Raw genomic sequence first — 20,199 nt, forward strand, 5'->3', positions numbered from 1 at the left:
TTGCAATCCCAGGGCCAGGATCATGTCGATGTTCATTTTCTTGTTCAAAATCATGATTGAAATTTTGTCTATACTATTTGATATTTGTATTGATTTCATTGAAAGTATTTTGGAAATATTCATCTTATTACACGCACAAGACTCGAAAATTACAAGCCAATTTCGAACACAATGAAACATTCCGTTTAAAACACATTATCAGGTAACTTTAAAATAACTGTTAGAGTGACGTATTTCATGGATGAAGCCATCGGGGAACGTTCAAAATGAAAATTCCGATGAGAGACTAGTCAGTTTAGTAATTGATTTGCGATAGAAAGGAAGCGTTGAAGTTGTTAAATATCAGATTTTGAAAAACTTGGAGCTTCAAACTATAGAAGGGAATTTTAGAGTGGTATATCGATACAAATGGAAGATCACGCGAGGTCGAGCAGTATTGTTTGAATATTGTAGTTGGACTTCGGATATTAAAAGTTTGTAGTACTGGATTTACTGATTAGGAAGTCACTGCCTTAGTTGGATAATAGTTATGCATATGGTAGACGGAGCTCGGTCGTGTTGCGATTTGAACCTAAGACGGGCATATTACCAGGCCGTACGAACTGTCCATTTGCTTGTTGGTTGAATAAAAAAACGAGCCACACATGAACTGTATACTTTATTTTACCAAAACCTTTTTTTGCAATCCCCTCTATCGAAACCCTCCCTCATCCGACAGGCGTCATCCGAAAGATGTATGTCAGCTCTTAAATTATCGTGTGCCGGAATGTGACAAAAACACACCCACAACACTTCCCTAAACTTGCGGTTTTTACGCTTCACTGTCTGTTTGATGGTAAGAGCCAAACAAAAAAAGGGTTTTGTGGCAGCAAAAACTTTGAGAAAATAAAAAAAAAACTACCTCTGACACAGGTGAAAGGGACACACGGGGTACGTGCAAAGTGTGTACTCCCCATATCCGCCCGCCCGAGCAGAGGCGGGGGAGTTGGTTTGCTTAGAATGTTTGGTTTGGTCAGGTAAGGTCGTCTGTTTGGCTTCCTGTTGCTGTTTTTGGGTAAGCCTGGTTACTGTTCGGGTTGTGCTTGGACCATCCCGAAGGGTTCCGACGCTTCCCGCATGAACCGTGAGAATTTATCTGACGGTGGGTTGGTTTGAGTTGGTTGCTTTCTCGGCCGATTCAACCGGGTTGAACAGCTCACTTTACCATTCTGCCAGGCGAGCGTGTATGTATGTGCATGCACGATCCTGGAAGGAGCAGGAGCAGGAAAAGCTGAAGTAGAGAGAGAGAAAAAAAAAACAACATTTACTTACATTATAAGCAAATAAATGTCTCTCACGGGAGTTTTGAAAAATGTCCTTTTTAACATATTACATTTAAAATAAAAGTTTTGCGACTCTTTCCGTGGCCGGTTCTGATGTTGGGGATGTTGTTTGTTTGCTTGCCCGTGAGCTGTTTGATGCTTGGGTTGGAAAGTTTTACACTCGCTCATCTTCGGGCTGTATGTGGTATAAATATTTGAGCAAACGGGAGGATCTAATGTAGGGTCTAAGCTAAGGTAAAAGCAGTTGGGCGAGGGGGGGGGGGGGTGGGAAAGGTTTGATGATGGGTTTGTTAGTTTTGATGTTTGGTATACTGTGTGCTGTTGACTTTGACACTTTAAAAAGTTCACCAATATTTTCAATTCGAGATATCCCAAAACTGGATCTTCAATATCTCAGAACACCTCTTGCTGTAAAAGCGAACCCCCAAGCTATTGACAAATTTGCGAACGTCATCTCTCATCCAATCACACTAACTTCCAATCAAGTCATCCATAATCATAAACACCAACAAAACTCTTGGGCGGCAGCATTCACCGTCGACTGTAGTAGTAGGCGACGGCCGGAAAGCCTTCAGGATTGAGGCGAGAATTACACGCTTTTCCTTGCTTAACAATAAAAATAAACAAAAGCTACGCTCGGGCCATTTATCCTACCCGCGCGTGGTGTGGTACAGCCGCTTGCAGTGGGGGGGAATCAATTTACACAACCCCACCGTTGGCCCACCGTTGGCCCACCATTGTCGGAGTGGAATCGGAACGGCTTCGGAGCGCTGCAAAGCATCGGGATTTCCATTTTTCATTTCCGATTGCGAGAAAGCCGGCGGGAAATGGTGCCGTTGTTTCAATTCACCACGCCATCACGCAACGCAGCGTTGTGGCGAAAGTTGCCGCTGGCATGTGGATAAACGTCGGAGGGTGTATGTAGCCTTCTAGCTGTGGTGCAAGGGTTTTTTTTGATAGGTACCATTGCTGAATGGTGGAACAAACCGAAACGAAAGGAGTTCATTCCCACACACACGCGAGCTGCGATTGCGATGGGGACGCGAGTGCGAAGGAATCCGGTGGGATTTGCAGTTTTATGATCTTGTGTGTCGCACATGTCGGAATTGGGGGCCGCGAGGACACGGTTGTTTACTGAGCAGCTTCCTCGGTGGGAGCACTGCAGGATGGGCACCGAAACAAAAAAAGGTATTGAAAAATGAGCCACGCTTTAGAAGGTGATAAATTGGGGGAAATATAAACAAAACGTACCTTCCTACTGAATTCCCACAACCCACGATCTGGAACATACTCGGAGATAGAAAAGAATGCAGCAATAACGTACATACCACTGTTTATGTGGCTCTTCTTAAGCACCGCAGTCTCTTCTTGTTTGCGAAGGTGCATCAACCCCCAAACCTTACATGCCGCACACGTTTTATGGATGGTTTTTTTTTCATTTTACAGCTACAATTTCTGCGTACATCTTCGTTTGGCACTTGTAAAAGCTGTTCCTTCCCGGAGAAAGCACTAAAATCCTGGTAACATCTCACACCACGCACCTCCATTTTGTAACCTGCTCGACTACTAACCCAAGCAAGCTGTGATGGATCGAAACGGCGTCAAAAGCACTTGACAGCCAATCAAATTACCATTCGTTGTACGATTTGCTTGCGTGCGGGTCGCAGCAGCCTGCCGGTTGCATTGACAACGAAGCGTACACCATACAGCCGTAAATGACACGTGATAACGGCTAATGGTAATGTGTTTGTCGTTTGTTATTTTGCAAACGAGGCGCCCATTTCTTTTCTGCCCATAAAAAGGCTCTTAAGCCACGTGGGAAGGTGTTTGGAATAAGTATGAAGGTTTGTGTGCGCACTCTCTCTCTCCTCGTTTATGTAGATGTTAATTTTTAAGCCAATAATTTCATCAATCTTGTCATTTTCGTGTACCATTGCTGTTGGGAATGATGCCATTATGGTTCACCTCTTTTTAAGTTTAATGGTAAAAATACATAAATTTTGTCTTGCCACATTCAATTGAAAACGGTCGGTAGCTAAAAATAACTCTTCTCCATATCCATTACCACGTGTGATGTGGAGTGCTTCTTTCCCAAGGAAAAGAAAGGACCCGGAAGCAATTTCTTAGCATCCTGCCGAATAAACACATCACTAGAAAGCCATATTTCAACGCATTTTGTCTCCCACCGTTCCGATCCATTCGAGCCATCGGGTAGGACGACAACGACACCGGCAAACTTCCGCGACACCTTTCCGCCAAGCACACGCAAACATACACACATATCGGCGAATGGTATCGAAATCAAATAAACATAAATTTCCGCAATGTATGATGGGCATAAAAGTGTCTTTTACTGCGTTTGAATATTTAATCGGTCCTGGTTCCTGGTGCTTGTCCCTCTAGCTATCTACAGTGCTGTCGGTTTCCGGTTGGTGCGTGGAACTCGGTGCTTCCCTGGGTGCGTTTGAGCCAGCTTAACCTCAACGCCTTTATAGCCCACGGAAGGGATGGTGGGATGGGTCGGAAGATGGTACAAGATGCTATCTATGTTTTGCCGTGTGGCGGAAAATGAAGTTTGCACACACACAGTCAAACGCACTCCTACTCCTGTGTATGTGATTGCTTGTAAGACCGCAACACACAGCCAGTGTGTACACCGCGTAGTTTATGTCGTTGCATTATAGATTTCCTGTACGAAATGCGGAAAGTCGTACGTACGCTCAGGTATTGCATATGCATGAGTCGCTTCCGGGGGCTTTTGTCAGGATGTTCAAGATATATCCAGCTGCAAAGATGCAAAATCATGCTTATTCGTTGCCTTTTTTTTCGTATGCCTTCCCCCGACACATGTTTATTGACAACTTTGGCACAGAATTGCAGGGAAATGAGCGTACCACACTAATACTGTCGCTCAGTCCGAGCTTAAGCGAAGGGCAGCAGAATCGTCCACCTTTTGGTCGTCCGCTTCTTGCTTCTCCGGGAACGTTGCGTCGAGCGGCGATATCTTAAGTCCCTTCAGCTCATCATCCTGCACGCTGGACAAATCCTCACACGAATTCCAAGGCTGCAGTGTCGAGTCGGCGAACGCCATATAGAGCAGCCCGCAGATGATGAGCGTCCCGGAAGTGATGAGGAAAATGATTCTCCATTGCTCCACCGTGTGCTGTGTAAAGAGGTTTGAGGGAGAGCAATCATTAACAATCTCTGCAATAATGCTAAAGATCTCCTCACTTACATTCCCAAGCATTCCGACAATGATTGGAGACACGAATCCCGGCACAACGGTGATCATACCGCTGAAACCCAACAGTATGCCCGCATACCGGGGACTCATGTCGACTAGATTCGCCAGCGGACCAGTGGAAACCGCCCCATGCACCGTGGTGGCTAGCGTAAGGAAAATGGTGGCCATTAACGAATTGCAGCCACTGGACGCGAGGATAAACACGAATATCCCATTCACGACGCAGCACAGGGTGCCGCCCATCTTGCGCACCCCCGTCCGGGACATTAGCTCGTGCTTGAGCAGATGATCGCCAACGATCGAGAACATGTACGCAAACAGCATACGGCAGAGATGGGGAATCCCGGACAGCAAGCCAGTCATCTCGATGTTCCACCCGTGCACGTTGTTGAAGTACGTCGGTGCCTGCGTCATCAGCGTAAACAGACCCCAGATGCCACCCCACTGGGCAATGATCGTCATCCACATGGCGCGGGAGAGTATGATCTTGCGCCAGGGTGTGCCCTGCTCCTGTTGTTGCTGCTCGCGCCGTGCAGTCGACTGGGCCGTAATGCCAAGCGAACTTTCAATGTACTTGCGCTCATTCGCATGGATGCGAGGATGTTCGGCCGGTGAGTCGTACACGAAGTAGAGCCAGGCGACATACCACACCGTACCGAAGATGCCGCAAAAGTGGTACACATACTCCCAGGAGGTCCACGAGATGATGAACCCAAACAGGGGGAAATTGAGCGCCACTCCCACGGAGCTGCCCAGGTAAGCGGTTACGAACTTGCTCCGTTCGTTCGGGGGAATCCACTGCCCAGCCATATGGTGCATCGCTGGCCAGGCAAGACCCTGTGAACAGGAGGGAAAGTGTCTGTGTCTGAGAGATGCTCCGAGATGAGCTCACGTGCTGTACAGGTGAGTACGCAAATGCTTACGCAAATGAGTCCTTGTAGAACGCGCAGCACGACCAGCACACGGTAATCCCAGTAGGCGGCGATCGGCATCAGGAAACACATCCAGCAACCGATCACATTGCTCGCACCGAACACCAGCTTCGTACCGTACCGGCGGGCTAGAATACCGCCCGGTATTTGCGTAATCCAGTGTAGCCAGTAGAATGCTCCCAAAATTAAACCCTGCTGATAGTCGTTCCAATCGAAACCTTCCTTCTGTGGATCGAGCTGTGCCGAAAAAGAAGAACAAGAGGAAGAGATTAAGAGGGCGAGAGAAGCACATGAGTGATTCTAACTACAGTTAACAGATAGTACACGCCGGAACAGATGGTTAAGCGACGACCCAGTCCAAAAGAGTCATTAAAATAATTTTTGATTAGCCGCTCGGCCACTCACGCACGGCACTGGCTGGTGGAACGCGGCCATTATCGGCGCACTGACACCACTGCCACCGTTTTTTCGTGTTTAATGAATTGCGGAGTCAATTGGCATAAAATTGATGGCTTTTTAAGGGTCATCATTGAAGTGCCGCGGGAGGGTTTTTGGGTTGGAGCTATTTGCAGGTAAAGTCCACCATGGATTGGAAGACTCGGGAGACGAGATTCAAAGAGGTCAAGTGCAATGTCAGCAAGGGCAGCCTAACAGTTGCCCCAGGTTCCAATCAAAACAACTGCGCCAGCACCGACGTTAAGCCAGCGGGTATATAGGAAGGACGAGGATTAAGCTACCATAAATCATTTGTGGCGCTTGCACGCGCCTCGGACGGCTGTGACAGCACCGAGTGACCGAGTGAAAAAGTGTGTTTATTAGCGGTGAGGACTTATCTGATGGCCAGATACGGTGCGTCGTATCTCGCATGTTTATCATCTCGGTTGGAAGGGGAATTTCTCTGTCAGATGATAAACGACCGCATGATGATCTAGCTTTGTTTCTTTATCTTTCGCACTTTTTATACTTAGATTTACATACGTCACTCGAACTTACGTTGAAGAGGGTCAGCAGCAACTGCTCCGGTGAGATGACACGACTTTCACGCGATCGTAGCAGGCTTGATCCTTCTGTTTGGGTCGTCAACGCTTCGGACCCATTTCCGATCGGGGCATAGCAGGCGTAGTCTACCTTAACCTCACCGACAAACTCCGTTTCCGACTGTTTGATCATGGCAACGATCGTAATGTTCGTGTTGATGCGTATCATGTAGTTTACGGCAAAGCCCACAAACACTAGATACCACAGGGTGGATCTGGCACTAATGCCTACTTCCTTTTCTTTGGCCATTCTGCCAACTTGAGAGGCGCACAGTCTCGGATTGAATTGTAGTAAAGCACAGTTTGCTGCACAGCAGGTCCACCAGCACCCTCAGAGTCCTTCCGGGTGCATTGCCACACTGCTTCACCTAGCACGACACATGGGGTCTTGTGGTTCACTTGTAATTGGCTGGTTGTGCTCGAATAGACGGACACGTTCGTTAGCAATGCCAACGATCGACTGATACGGCTGCAGAAGATCAGTGCCGGCTCGGGCCAAGCGAGTTGTGGCTGTTGATTTTGCCGTAATTTGTTTGGATTCGTGATCCTACATGGCAGACAGGGCGTCGTGAAGATAAGCGGCCACAACGCACCACTCCCGCGGTTGACTAATCTCCGCGGCGGGTTCGCGCCGTACGGTGCCCGGTTCCTGGTTCGGTGGAACCGCCGCTCATCTTGCCTTTGATAATGGATTGATTGGATGAAGTGAGAGATTTTCTGTGGAGCGGTTTATGAAAATGAATTGCTCTCCCTGCATCCCGCACGGAACGGGCGGGAGCACCGGAACGGGCTCGCGGGGAACAGATAGTAACGCGTGACAGCTGGTATGTCTGTGCAATTATCGTAGATCAGTGTGGTGAGATAAGCTTGCCTAATTTCGGTACTGGTACTTCATGCTCATGCGGAACTAGCGAAGAAGATCGTTAATTAGCGGCGCAACAAGGGATGCAGAGATGTCAATTATCATAACGGGGATGGCTGTTTGGATTGGGCATGATTGTAGAGTTCAACAGGTTGACGGTGTCCCGAAATATGAAATCGTACTATGATTTGTCATCCCTCAAGTGCTGGAACGGGGGAAGAGAACCATGCTATCAAGATGCGAAGAATGCAGAACCGGTTTATTAAACCAATCGTTCCTGAAGAAGCAAATATGTTCGTTTTGCAGTCAGGTTTCATCATTCGTGGTGGTCAAACGCATTTGTTTTTGTCTGGGCTGGTAAAGATGAACATCCTTTTGCTTGCTCTGTTAGTGACAGTAAGCTCAGTCCAGTGTACCGAGTTCTTGGACGATCCTCCTCCCAATTACACGATTGGGAAAGGGTTTGAAGGTAGTACTAGCACGTGGAAAGCGAATGGAAACAACTCGTCTACTATTTGATTCTTTTTGCCAGATTGTGCTAGTCGTTTCTCAGCCATATGGAAGATCCCATTCATCCAGGGACTCGGTGGAACGCGTGCGTATCAAGGCGAATTTCAGCACATGGCAGCGATCGGTTGGACAAGACCTCAAAACAAGATCGATTACTTGTGTGGCGGAAGTTTGATCACATTGAAGTTCGTCTTAACAGCGGCTCATTGTGCAGTAGATTATGATAAGTAAGAGTCTGAAGTCTGAAGTTTGGATGGACAAGTAATCGATTCATTTTCATTCCTAGTGTGCCTCCGGATACGGTACGTTTGGGAGACACCGATCTCGCCAGCACAGACGATGATGAATCAGCACAACAAAATCCAATCGCTCGCTTCATCAAACATCCGCAGTATCGGGAGTCTAGGAAGTATTACGACATCGCCCTCGTCGAACTGGCGAATGTTGTCGATGCGGACGATGCGGTTTGTGTAGCGTGTGTATGGCGTGAACCCGAAGCGCCCAGCAACTTACTGGACGCGGTTGGATTCGGAGCTCTCGGGTTTGGGGAAAAGTTGAGTCCAACATTGCAAAAGGTACAGCTGCGTGCTTTAAGTGGCGTACAATGTGCTCAACGGATACCGGCAAACCGACGACAGATGCCGGAAGGACTGCGTGACGATCAGCTGTGTGCGCACAGCAAAACGATGGACACATGTGAGGGCGACTCGGGAGGTCCGCTGCAAACTGAAGCGGTCGATGTGTTTGGCGAGACGTACCCACTCGTGGTAGGTGTGGTATCGTTTGGTACTCCCTGTATCGAAGGTTCTACCGGTGTGTACACAAGAGTCAGCTCGTATGTGGATTGGATCGAGAAGGAAGTAAATCAATCGCTTAGCTATAAGAGTAAGTTCACTACCCAGTATCTTATAGACGGATAGGACTTCTGTACTACTATTTTTTTATAAATATCTCGATTGCAGCCTGTACCGGAGTGGGAATGTGCCGTCGCAAACGCAATGTTGCCGTATCAGCCACTGTGAGACCTAGCTGGCCAGTCAATCACGTGGGATTGCTGTGGGGAAGGGAAGAAACCGACATTTACCAGTGTGGTGGACTTTTATTCGATTTTCAGTATGTTCTTACATCGGCGGATTGTGTCACGTCCAGCAAGGGATTTCCAAAGTTCGTGTCAGCAGCCGCCGATGGTGATCGTGCACCGATTGCCGACGTGTTTGTTCATCCACAATACAGGCGGAACGGAGTAGCGTTCGATATAGCTCTGATTAAATTGCGTAAATATGCAAACTTGGAAGAGACGCAGCCAATTTGTCCAATGATTGGGAAGCAGTTAGCACAATCCAGCCATATCCCTGTTGGCGTTGGAGCATCGACTGTACATCGTCGGATTCATTTGCAATATTTCAACAGCAGTGCAACCAGCTATGTGCTTCAAATTTCAGCGCGTGAGCTATGTAAGTTGGATAAAAATGCCAATTGGACGGATCTTATTTGCATTAAGCGTAACATTTCCTTGGTACCGGACACATGCAAGGTAAGAACGGCCCATTGTAATGAATTGCCGCCTTTAATTTATTCAGTGAATTTTCTAACTTTAGGTTGATTTTGGTGGTCCAGTGTTGATAGAGGAGCGTGAGGACGTTTACCGCGCTTATGGTATAATCTCCCGCAGGACAAAAGGATGTGGAGGTGATGCAATTTTTACCGAAATTGCACCCCACCTGCAGTGGTTAGAATCAATCATGTTTAAGCAGTTGAATCAATGGCTTGTGTTTGCCCGTTAGAGTACAAGCTTGCGATACGATCGTCGTGTGAGCCATTCCAATCATGTTACAATCTGCAACACCTTAATAAAATGAGAATAAATGTAATATAAAGTGTAAAAAAACTTTTAGCAAGCCAATTTGCGTACTTTCTTTTTCTGTAACAGGTCGCAAAACAATGATGCAGTGTGCAAAAACAACGATATTGAAAGACATGATGAAGATGCCATGTTTGCGTCAACGGCAATCAGTGCCGGTAAATACTGTATTACAGTTCAATTCACTTCCTCTTCAACACTTGTCTAGTTCTTATTTTATTTAATTGAATATTTCTTGTTATTATTACACTGTTTGCCAAGCCAGAGATCAACACAGATTCCACATATCATTTCTGTGCTAATAATAATATTCGTTTTGCAAGCTATACGCAAAGAAATTCTTTTCAACAGGTTTAAAAAACCTGTCCGGTGAGACAAATATATTATAACAGTATGTTTGTTCGGCGTTTGTTCGGTGCAAAAATACTGAATCTATTGGGAGAAATGTCCAGGGAGTGTAGAATCGTTGCGAAGAGAAGGGTAAGGAGGTGTTATGTTTAGGCAGTACAAACACTGTTCGAAAAGATTCCGAAAATTCGACACCGTATCCTTTAAGAACGCTGTTGCAAATATACTTTCATCCAGTTCTTGTTGAATTGTCGGTCGTTTAACAACTTATCACGTTTTAAGGTGCTCTCGGCAGTGAAAGTGTGAAGTAATCTTTGAAGATTTGTGATGATTTCTGTGTTTCGGAACTTGATACTCGTTTGAGTCTTTGTGGTCGTGCAGATGCAATTCTTTTTCTATTCTTATCCTTCAGAATACTATCGTCGAACAGCATTGAAGGGTAACATAATTGAGGTAGCTAAATGCACATTGGCTCTTATTATGAACACGTTTTACAGACTGTATCAAGAACTCGGAAGGTAACTATTATGCAAACACTGATTCTGCATACGGTGGAATTGATGCTTATGAAGGACAATTTCATGTTGAACGTAAAGTTTGTCGATCTCCGGGCTAGACTATTGGCCTTCCAATCTTTTCATGCATTTCGATCATTTTCACTATGGGGTAGTGTTTCTATGGATGCATTATTTAGACCGGCAGTCGACCGAATTTATTAGTATTTTGTAACAAGGATAGCCCATGCTATTGGTAGAATATTCGAACAATAATCGGTCGAAGGCGTAGCCAAGTAACTTACGTATAGAGTGGTAATGAACAGTAAATTAATATTACTTTTATACTGCAAAATGGAAACGAAAGGGTATCAAAAGTACGTACAATTTAGTTTTTATTGGAGGATGGCTGAAATCCGCTACACCAGGTAACTTAACATATGGAGCCGCCTAGTTGCGCATTCACTGCTGTGTTACTGTGTGCCCAGACATATCGAGATAATTTAACGCCGTGAAGCGTGAATAAATAACAACAAATCAACATGACTGAAAGATTTGACGCATAAAAGTGTGTATTAGTGATGGGTAATCCGGAGCGGAGTCATGGATCAACTCCGACTCCGGTGCGCAAAATATGACTCCGACTCCGGATCATAACCGGATTCGACTCCGGATCAGTCCGGATCAGTCCGGATCACTCCGGATCAGTCCGGATCACTCCGGATCAGTCCGGATCACTCCGGATCAGTCCTGATCACTCCGGATCACTCCGGATCACTCTGGATCACTCCGGATCACTCCGGATCACTCCGGATCGCTCCGGATCAGTCCGGATCAGTCCGGATCAGTCCGAATCAATCCGGATCAATCCGCATCAGTCCGGATCAATCTGATGAGTCCGAATCAATCTGATGAATCCGGATGAGTCCGGATGAGTCTGGGTGAGTTCGGCTGAGTCGGAACGAAACCGGTAGAGTCCGGGCGAGTAGTTTAGATTGACGTTGCAATTGCTAATTCTCAAAATGACTGTCCATTATCGTTTAGACAATTCTTGATGAGTTCATCGACTTTCAAGTCGTATATCGAATATGTACGAAAACTGATCCGGACTGATCTGGACTGATCTGGACTGATCCGGAGTGATCCGGAGTGATCCGGACTCGGAGTCAATGAGTCCGAGAGTTTTTCCGTGCACCCCCCCCCTCCACCCCGCTAAACAGTCCGGAGCAACCCCGAGTCCGACTCCGGAAAAAAAAGTATTTACCCATCACTAGTGTGTCTTCTTCTTCTTCTTTGGCACAACAACCGCTGACGGTCAAGGCCTGCCAAGTACCCACTAGTGAAGTGAGCTTGGTTTTCAGTGACTTATTGTTGCCATAGCAGGATAGTCAGTCCTACGTATGGGGGCACAGTCTATTCGGGACTTGAGCCCTTGACGGGCATGTTGTTACATCGTACGAGTTGACGACTGTACCACCAGACCGGTCCAATCACTTGTGTGTACCCAGCTGCTATCACCGATGAAGACGTTTGATGATATGCTAAATTTTTCACGCACCCCACACATAATGTAACGCCATGTATTTATGCTTCACGATGCGACGCTATTTGGCGGAATGTATGGTTGCACAGTTACTTGCAACGATTGTTTTGCAAACTATTAAGCATTGCTTGTGCATGATGAGATTGTGTGTGTGTGTTTGTTACATCAGTGCCTAGGGTTATCGGTGAGGGGCGATGGTCTTCCTCAACTGATCATCAACTGAACTCGTCAGTATAGTGAGACACTTCTTTCCGATCAGACAACCAAACCAAGTTCGGCTACGATGTGCAGAATGCTTACACATTCAATTGTCGTGCTAACGATAGTAAGCATAGCTTTGGGGCAACATTTTTTAGAACAACCTCCTATAAATTACTCCGAAGGAAAGAGCTTTGATGGTAAATATTGATGACATTTGAGTAGTTTTACGCGTTGTTTTCTAAGAGTTTCTGATGTTACAGATTGTGAGATACGTTTCATTACGAGCTACGATCAACATGAGAGCGAGAGAAAATTACATAGCTGGGTAACGAATATAGAGGTTATGGATCTCACTGTAGCGTACGGTGGAGTTCGAGCCTATAAGGGAGAGTTTCAACATATGGCCGCGATCGGTTGGACCAGATCAGGAGCCACGATCGATTACCTTTGTGGGGGCAGTTTAATAACTTGGAGATTCGTTTTAACAGCCGCACATTGTTCACAAGACTTGAACATGTAAGTAAAGTCGCTGAGATCGTCTTTTAGATCAACAAGAATTATTTTATACTTTTTATTTAAAGCCTTCCACCGGATACAGTACGATTAGGAGACACAGATCTCGCTAGCACGGATGATGACGAATCAGCACAACAAATTCCGATCGCACGCTTCATCAAGCATCCGCAGTATCGAGAGTCGAGAAGGTACTACGACATTGCCGTTGTAGAACTTGAGAAAAACGTTATACCAAACAGTGCCATTTGTGTAGCGTGTGTGTGGCGTGAACCTGAGGCTCCGGAAGACCTAATGGATGCAGTGGGTTTCGGTGCTCTTGGGTTTGCAAAAGAGTTGAGCTCAACTCTGCAGAAGGTGCAGCTTCACGCGCTAGACGCGTCAATATGTGCTGACCGTTTACCAACCAACCGACGTCAAATGCCGGAAGGCTTGCGCGACGATCAGTTGTGTGCGCATAGTGAAACCATGGACACATGTGAAGGCGACTCAGGAGGCCCACTGCAAACGCTTCGGTACGATTTGCTCGGTAACATCTTTTCATTAGTAGTAGGTGTGGTATCGTTTGGAACTCCCTGTGTAGAGGGTTCTACTGGAGTGTACACGAGAGTCAGCTCGTACCTAGATTGGATTGAGAAGGAAGTAAATCAGTCGCTTAGCTACGAGGGTGAGTTTACTACGGCTAAGAGTTCAATCGAATAACAGAAAGCTACACAGTGTATCATTTTCTCACAGTTTGCACCGCGGTGAACGTTTGCGATCGTAAATTCAACCGATCTGTAGCTGTTTTGGCTGAGCCGAAATGGACAAACAGTCGCGTTGGACTGTTGTGGAGGGAAACCGAAACAGATATCTATCAGTGTGGTGGACTCCTGATCGACTACAACTTTGTTATCACATCGGCGGACTGTGTATCCTCTAGCAAAGGACCTCCAACATACGTAGCCTCTAGCTCTAACAGTGATCGTGCTGCTATAGAAGAAGTGTTTGTTCATCCACGGTTCACAAAGGGACAACCATACTTCGATATCGCCATTATAAAGCTACGAAAGTATGCAAATTTAGATGAAATGTATCCGATCTGCCCATGGAAAGAGCAAAAGCATGGTGATTGGAGACAAGTCATCCTTCTGGCAGGAGCAACTTTCTTGCATAGACAAAGTTACGTGACGGTATTCAATATAAGTACGAAAGGCTTTGGGCAATACTATGCTCATGGTAAAGACTGCAGTGTAGGGGAAAATGTTGCTGACAACGATCTCAACTGCATCAGTAAGAGTGATGCCTTTATACCAGGATTGTGTCAGGTAAGGAATATTGAGTTTGCTGGTCTGGTTGAAATGTCTTGAAATGTACAATGTATGTGTACAAATGTACAAATGTGGTTGAAATGTACAAGACACTGATTTTAAATAATGCTAAATTTAAATCTAAATCTTCTAGGTTGACTATGGAGGTCCAGTAATGACGAAATATGCTGACAAACAGTTTAAGGTACATGGTATTGTGTCTCGTATGACGCAAGGTTGTGAAGGCAATATGATCTTCACCAGTTTGACATCCCATCGGCTATGGTTGGAATCGATCGTCTTTAAACAGTTGCATGAGAGGCTTGTATTTAGTGATAAGTAAAGGTCAAACAATTCGACAGCATAAGCTAAACTGTAAAAAATGTTCTTTGTAAGGGACACGTCGTGACAATATCGTAATCTTCCTAATTGCACAATTCAACCACTTGAATGCTAGAAACGATAGCCCCTTTCAGCAAATGAAATCTTTTAAGCATCGATGAACGTTTTCAAATAAAATATTATAATGCTTATAATGCTCGAATAGCGCCGATGCCACTCCAGTCTATCTTCAACATTATCGTAAAAGGGGGATGCTCTGCACCCATATAAAGTCAAGGACACAGCAAAATAGACAGAGGAAACTGCAATTTAGTAGCGTGGCCCTAAACTACATATTTAGTGTATTTTACAGCAGGAGACCCAACACTACAGCCAGCGAGCCACACGGCCATCGAGAGCGCATTACAGGCTCAAAGATTTTTTTAAAGAATGAAATAAATCGTCTTTCGTTTTGACCATTTTAATCAAAAAAAATTTTTTTGCTAAGACGTAAAAGCAAGCTACAATAATATAATGTTGGAGCAATTTGGATTCCTTTTTTTAAAATAAAAACGAGATTTCAGCGAAAAGAAACGGCCAAATGTCCCTTAACAACGTAAAGCAATGCAGCCTGCGAACTACAAAGATGGGAAGCTTTTTAAGCACTCATTATGCAGGTATCGATATCGCATAAGCTGGCAAGGGGTTTCCCCAAGTGCGGCATTTTCCGTTAAAAAGCGGAAAGATAAGGCGAGTTAATCTTTAGTGTTATAGATTCGAGTACTCTTTGTGTCCATGATTTCCTGCACCGCACAATCCGGGCAAGTAGTCGAAAATTAACGTAAATTAAGGCGAAACGTTACATGTTTCAAGATGGTCGTATCGAATGACGATATCACAATTATCTCTCTATCAACGTTAGTGTGGCAGTCTCGAAGGCTATTGATATTGACGGTAGAATTTGAAGCTTAATTTTGATCTCTACGAGCAAAGTCTACCGCGTATAGCCCTCAACTGGATGATTGCTGAACTTCGTAGGTCATAAATCTACGACGGACGGAACTCGTTCCGAGTATGTGGTGTTGTTTGTTGTAGCAAATTTCGTGCATCTCGTGCTTTTAGCATGCCATTGTTTCAGAAGTGTTTTGCCTGTAGGAAAGTGTACGTTGAACAGGTTTGAAACCTGTTTCATGAAACACTTCTCAGTTGCAAATATCCGTTGATTCGGCAAGGTTGATATGATAGCAAAAAACTTCAGTACGGGAAACCCCTTCCTACCGACAGGTTTTTGCATTGAAACTATGAGGCTCATTTTGACAAAGACATCATCCAAGAGCTTCAAAATCATGAAGAAGATGTACGTTTATGAATTGAGGACGGATGAGCACGATAAGCGCTGTGCCACCTCTTTCTCGAACAAAGTCTGCATTAAAGATACTACAAAGAGCAAAGATTCGCGTTTGAGTGTTAAGAATTCGTTCTCGTGTAGAAAAGAGCACGAAATGCCGAAATAATTCGTAGTGTCTAACAGGTAAAACCTGTCTCGTGAAACATGCAAATTTCGATATTCCGTAGACGAATCCTTTACGATCGCCGTTTCCAAAAAGCTTTGATTCAGTTTTGGTTTGGTCGATCTCGGAACAACAAGTCGCGTTAGAGGTTTCCTCGTAGAATGTGGGCAACATTTCTCAAGATGAACCTGTCTGTGAAATGTTCTGTGCTTCGGCTCATGATGCTCTTTAGTGCCATTGTGGACGTGCAAATGCAATCGTTTTTCGATGTTCCTCCACCGGAATACATTGGGCGTACTTCTATGAAGGGTAATACATTTGAGGAGAATCAATATTCACCGGCTATAAATAATTACACATTTTGCAGACTGTGCAAAGCGGTTTTACGGTGAAGCTTTTGTTGCTGGTCCAATGGATGGAAGTTTTGGTGCTGGTGCAATTGATTATGATGCCGATGAGAGTGGTGGAGTATTTGCTAATGGTGAAAGCTTTGGTACTGGCACTGGTGCAATTGATGGAGGTTTTGGTGCTGGTGCAATTTACGGAGGCTTTGGCGCTGGTGCAACTAGTGGAGGCTTTGGTGCTGGTGCAACCAGTGGAGGATTTGGTGCTGGTGCCTATGGTGGAGGCTTTGGTGCTGGAGCCACTGGTGGGGATTTTGGTGCTGGTGCAATTGATGGAGGCTTTGGTGCTGGAGCCAGTGATGGTGGCTTTGGTGCTGGTGGAATTGATGGAGGTTTTGGTGCTGGAGCCACTGGTGGAGGTTTTAGTGATGGTCCAATTGGTGGAGGCTTTGGTGCTGGAGCCAGTGATGGTGGCGTTGGTGCTGGTGCAAATAGTGGAGGATTTGGTGCTGGTGCCTATGGCGGTGGCATTGGTGCTGGAGCCACTAGTGGAGGCTTTGGTGCTGGTGAAATTGATGGAGGCTTTGGTGCTGGAGCCACTGATGAAGGCTTTGGTGCTGGTGCATTTGATGGAGGATTTGGTGCTGGTGCAAAAAGTGGAGGATATGGTGCTGGAGCCACTGCTGGAGGTTTTGGTGCTGGTGCAATTGGTGGAGGCTTTGGTGTTGGAGCCACTGGTGGAGGCTTTGGTGCTGGTGCAATTGGTGAAGGCTTTGGTGCAGGAGCCACTGGTGGAGGCTTCGGTGCTGGTGCAATTGATGGAGGATTTGGTGCTGGTGCAAATAGTGGAGGATATGTTGCTGGAGTCACTGCTGGAGGTTTTGGTGCTGGTGCAACTGCTGGAGGTTTTGTTGCCGAAGCTGCTGATGGAGGCTTTGGTGCTGGTGCAATTGGTGGAGGTTTTGGTGCTGGTGCAAATAGTGGAGGATATGGTGCTGGAGACACTACTGGTGGTTTTGGTGCTGGTGCAATTGGTGGAAGCTTTGGTGCTGGAGCCACTGGTGGAGGCTTTGGTGCTGGTGCAATTGGTGGAGGCTTTGGTGCTGGAGCCACTGGTGGAGGTTTTGGTGCTGGAGCCACTAATGGAGGATTTGGTGCTGGAGCCACTGATGAAGGTTTTGGTGCTGGTGCAATTGGTGGAGGTTTTGGTGCTGGTGCAAATGGTGAAGGCTTCGATGGTGAAGATTTTGATCCTGTTGATTATATTAGAAGTTTTGGTGATGGTGCAAATTTTACTATTGATCCATTCATTGGACCACTATGGAATCATTTATTTGGTGGAGCTTTTCGTGGCGAATTGCAACATATGGTAATTATACGGTTAGTTTGGGTTTTATGTCACACTAAAATCATCTGAAATTGTAGGCATTGGTCGGTTGGACGCGTGTCAGCGGTAACATTGATTACCTCTGTGGTGGTAGCTTGATCGGCGAACAGTTCATACTGACTGCGGCACATTGTAAACAGGATGAAAGTGGGTGAGTTGCTAATATACATAATTTAACTTCCTTTGTTTTGGTATACGATGAGCCATAATTGAATAAATATTTGAAAAAAAAAATGGCAAATGAAAATAAATCATGTTTTTCTCAAGGTTTAAATCGATCTAAACGCATGATTAACGTTTTACCATATGATTTGTCTGGAAGACTAGATGAATAGATAAACGAAAACACCATTGTCTTTAATGCCTTTTTTACAGCCTCCGTCCGGATACGGTGCGGTTAGGTACCCATGATGCCAGATATGCACAGCAAATTGCGATTCGTGATATAATAGTACATCCGAGCTATGACGATTCTACCAAGTACTTCGATGTGGCGTTGATTATGCTAGGACAAAATGCATGGATTTCGCCAGCAGTATGTCCGGCATGTTTATGGCAAGAGGGCGAGTCACCTTCTGGTCCCATGGAAGCGATTGCATTTGGATTAACCAATCTAATCGACGATCCGAGTCCAACTCTTCAACGTGTTGTGCTGAGCTACAGATTGAAAGAAGAATGTGAAAAAGTACTAACTACCAATAAAACTAGGATCCCCCAGGGTGTTCGGGCGGATCAATTCTGTGTAGCTGGCAAGGATATGGCCACCTGCGCGAGTGACTCCGGTAGTCCGGTTGTTGTAAATCGGGTGGACATAAGTGGTGCCATGATATCGCTGATTACCGGTGTGGTTTCGTTCGGAACAGCCTGTGTTCCCGGTTTGGTCGGAGTATATACTAAAGTAAGCGAGTACGTGGAATGGATCGAGCAAATGACACAAACATCAATGAGTTACAGAGGTAAATCTTTAGACTACATGTTCGCTTGAGTTTCTGCTTTGTTATAACGTTCAAAACTCCTTCCAGCTTGTACCAAGGAAATAAAGTGTTTTAGAAAGCCTGGCGAGCCTAGTAACATGAACATAAACCTGTTCAAAACCAACAGTCGATTTGGTCTTCTGTGGGACGAGCTCGAAAGCTCCCCGAACGAGTGCGGAGCGACACTGATCGACTATCAGTATCTTCTTACTACGGCTTCATGTGTAACGACAAACAAGGGTCACCCGAAGTTTATCATTTCCACGCGTGGCGAACGTGTAGCGATTTCAAATGTTTACGTGTCGCATAATTATAGTTCACTAACAAATGACATAGCACTACTGAAAATTGACAAGTACGCTAATCACAATGTATATCCGCCCGTTTGTTTATGGGACCATCGAAGCGATGGGAAGTATCAATCTTCTCCAGAATTTAGTGCATACGGACTCGAGGAACCTATTGGCGAGTCTAGTGAGTCATTCTTCGTTAGTGCTCGCACTGGTCCGGGATGTGAGGAGGAGCTGGTATCGGGAACAGATTTGCAGTGCTTTCACAACAAGGTACCGCTAATGCCGGGAGTATGTTGGGTGAGTATGATTTAGAAGAAGGCCAAGAGAATGATTGTTAATTGCTATTTTTTTAAATACATTACAGATGGATCACGGTGGACCTGTTATTGGCAGAACATATTCGTCTAAAACAATACATATGTATGGCGTTGTCTCCCCGTTAAGTAGAAGCTGTGGATCAAATCTGTTTATGGTCGATGTAACACCACACATTCCATGGATAGAATCAATAATCTTCGGTAAATGAGATCCGTATCGAGTGTGGAACGAATTGTAAATGTGTTCACTTACGAATGTCGGGCCAACTGGAGGTTCAACTTATTCTATTTTAATAAACATGGAAATTTAATCTTTCTGAAATGGAACTTTTTGGCCAAAGTTACTGCAAATCATAATGTAACAACAAGCAGACGTCAAAGTGTGTAACATGGTAGAAATGAGAAATTGCAAAACAAAACTACGCTGAACCGAAACATGTCCCGGGGTCCATCGTTAGGCTGATGATCTCCAGAATCATTTCCAAGTCGTACGAAACTTACACTCATGACTAGTGTTGGGTAAAGTGCTATTGTGCGCACTGTGCGCACAGCACACCATACTGTGCGCACAGCACAGCACAGTGCTTGAAGTGCGCATTGTGCTAGCACAGTGCGGAAGTGCTAGCACAGTGCTAGCACTTTTCGCACAATGCGCACACTTCGCACAGTGCGCTCTCTGAGCACACTTTTCGCACAGTGCGCACTCTTTACACAGTACGCTCTCTGAACACGCTGCAAGGCAACAAATCTGCATGAAGACTTACTGAGAGAACGCACTTTGCTGAGAGAGCGCACTTTGCTGAGAGAGCGCACTTTGCTGAGAGAGCGCACTGCGCTGAGACAGCGCACTGTGCTGAGAGAGCGCACTGTGCGAAGAGTGCGCACTGTGCGAAAGT

The 20,199-nt window shown here is 45.6% G+C and overlaps 4 protein-coding genes across 5 annotated transcripts; 3 read left to right on the forward strand and 1 right to left on the reverse strand.

Moving 5' to 3' along the window:
- Window positions 1-3,649: 3,649 nt before the first annotated feature.
- On the reverse strand, window positions 3,650-7,125 carry LOC121599090 (sialin). Of its 2 annotated transcripts, XM_041926602.1 has the most exons (5): window positions 6,492-7,125; window positions 5,490-5,735; window positions 4,558-5,403; window positions 4,217-4,485; window positions 3,650-4,107 (listed from the first exon to the last, which is right to left on the reverse strand). In XM_041926602.1, exons 1-4 carry the CDS (start codon window positions 6,783-6,785, stop codon window positions 4,234-4,236), a joined length of 1,638 nt encoding a protein of 545 aa, XP_041782536.1. In that variant the 5' UTR covers window positions 6,786-7,125; the 3' UTR covers window positions 3,650-4,107; window positions 4,217-4,233. The 2 variants fall into 2 exon arrangements, with proteins under 2 accessions (XP_041782536.1, XP_041782535.1); XM_041926601.1 differs by lacking the exon at window positions 3,650-4,107 and having other exon boundaries at window positions 4,133-4,485; window positions 6,492-7,124.
- Window positions 7,126-7,713: 588 nt separating this feature from the next.
- LOC121599089 (plasma kallikrein-like) lies at window positions 7,714-9,800 on the forward strand. Its single transcript, XM_041926600.1, has 5 exons — window positions 7,714-7,866; window positions 7,930-8,134; window positions 8,194-8,792; window positions 8,870-9,441; window positions 9,506-9,800. The coding sequence occupies exons 1-5, from the start codon at window positions 7,761-7,763 to the stop codon at window positions 9,689-9,691; spliced, it is 1,668 nt and encodes a 555-aa protein (XP_041782534.1). The 5' UTR covers window positions 7,714-7,760; the 3' UTR covers window positions 9,692-9,800.
- A 2,598-nt stretch (window positions 9,801-12,398) lies between these two features.
- LOC121599314 (serine protease easter-like) lies at window positions 12,399-15,029 on the forward strand. The gene is made up of 5 exons (XM_041927028.1): window positions 12,399-12,551; window positions 12,615-12,870; window positions 12,936-13,534; window positions 13,603-14,174; window positions 14,311-15,029. The coding sequence occupies exons 1-5, from the start codon at window positions 12,437-12,439 to the stop codon at window positions 14,497-14,499; spliced, it is 1,731 nt and encodes a 576-aa protein (XP_041782962.1). The 5' UTR covers window positions 12,399-12,436; the 3' UTR covers window positions 14,500-15,029.
- A 1,081-nt stretch (window positions 15,030-16,110) lies between these two features.
- Window positions 16,111-19,592, forward strand: LOC121599313. The gene is made up of 6 exons (XM_041927027.1): window positions 16,111-16,297; window positions 16,356-17,701; window positions 17,758-17,870; window positions 18,095-18,675; window positions 18,742-19,283; window positions 19,351-19,592. Exons 1-6 carry the CDS (start codon window positions 16,150-16,152, stop codon window positions 19,510-19,512), a joined length of 2,892 nt encoding a protein of 963 aa, XP_041782961.1. The 5' UTR covers window positions 16,111-16,149; the 3' UTR covers window positions 19,513-19,592.
- Window positions 19,593-20,199: the final 607 nt, after the last annotated feature.

The sequence above is a fragment of the Anopheles merus genome, chromosome 3L (genome assembly GCF_017562075.2).
Source record: "Anopheles merus strain MAF chromosome 3L, AmerM5.1, whole genome shotgun sequence".
Classification (NCBI taxonomy): domain Eukaryota; kingdom Metazoa; phylum Arthropoda; class Insecta; order Diptera; family Culicidae; genus Anopheles; species Anopheles merus.

What these genes read in the sequence shown, in the direction of transcription:
- LOC121599090 (XM_041926602.1), bottom strand. Translation starts at nt 6,785, where the DNA reads ATGGCCAAAGAAAAGGAAGTAGGCATTAGTGCCAGATCCACCCTGTGG. An exon ending in TTCTACAAGGACTCATTTGC is followed by an intron (nt 5,404 to 5,489) that starts GTAAGCATTTGC and finishes TCCTGTTCACAG; the next exon opens with GGTCTTGCCTGGCCAGCGAT. An exon ending in TTGTCGGAATGCTTGGGAAT is followed by an intron (nt 4,486 to 4,557) that starts GTAAGTGAGGAG and finishes CTCTTTACACAG; the next exon opens with CACACGGTGGAGCAATGGAG.
- LOC121599089 (XM_041926600.1), top strand. Translation starts at nt 7,761, where the DNA reads ATGAACATCCTTTTGCTTGCTCTGTTAGTGACAGTAAGCTCAGTCCAG. An exon ending in TGTGCAGTAGATTATGATAA is followed by an intron (nt 8,135 to 8,193) that starts GTAAGAGTCTGA and finishes TTTCATTCCTAG; the next exon opens with TGTGCCTCCGGATACGGTAC. An exon ending in TCAATCGCTTAGCTATAAGA is followed by an intron (nt 8,793 to 8,869) that starts GTAAGTTCACTA and finishes TCTCGATTGCAG; the next exon opens with CCTGTACCGGAGTGGGAATG.
- LOC121599314 (XM_041927028.1), top strand. Translation starts at nt 12,437, where the DNA reads ATGTGCAGAATGCTTACACATTCAATTGTCGTGCTAACGATAGTAAGC. An exon ending in TGTTCACAAGACTTGAACAT is followed by an intron (nt 12,871 to 12,935) that starts GTAAGTAAAGTC and finishes TTTTATTTAAAG; the next exon opens with CCTTCCACCGGATACAGTAC. An exon ending in TTATACCAGGATTGTGTCAG is followed by an intron (nt 14,175 to 14,310) that starts GTAAGGAATATT and finishes TAAATCTTCTAG; the next exon opens with GTTGACTATGGAGGTCCAGT.
- LOC121599313 (XM_041927027.1), top strand. Translation starts at nt 16,150, where the DNA reads ATGTGGGCAACATTTCTCAAGATGAACCTGTCTGTGAAATGTTCTGTG. An exon ending in TGGGCGTACTTCTATGAAGG is followed by an intron (nt 16,298 to 16,355) that starts GTAATACATTTG and finishes CACATTTTGCAG; the next exon opens with ACTGTGCAAAGCGGTTTTAC. An exon ending in GTGGCGAATTGCAACATATG is followed by an intron (nt 17,702 to 17,757) that starts GTAATTATACGG and finishes CTGAAATTGTAG; the next exon opens with GCATTGGTCGGTTGGACGCG.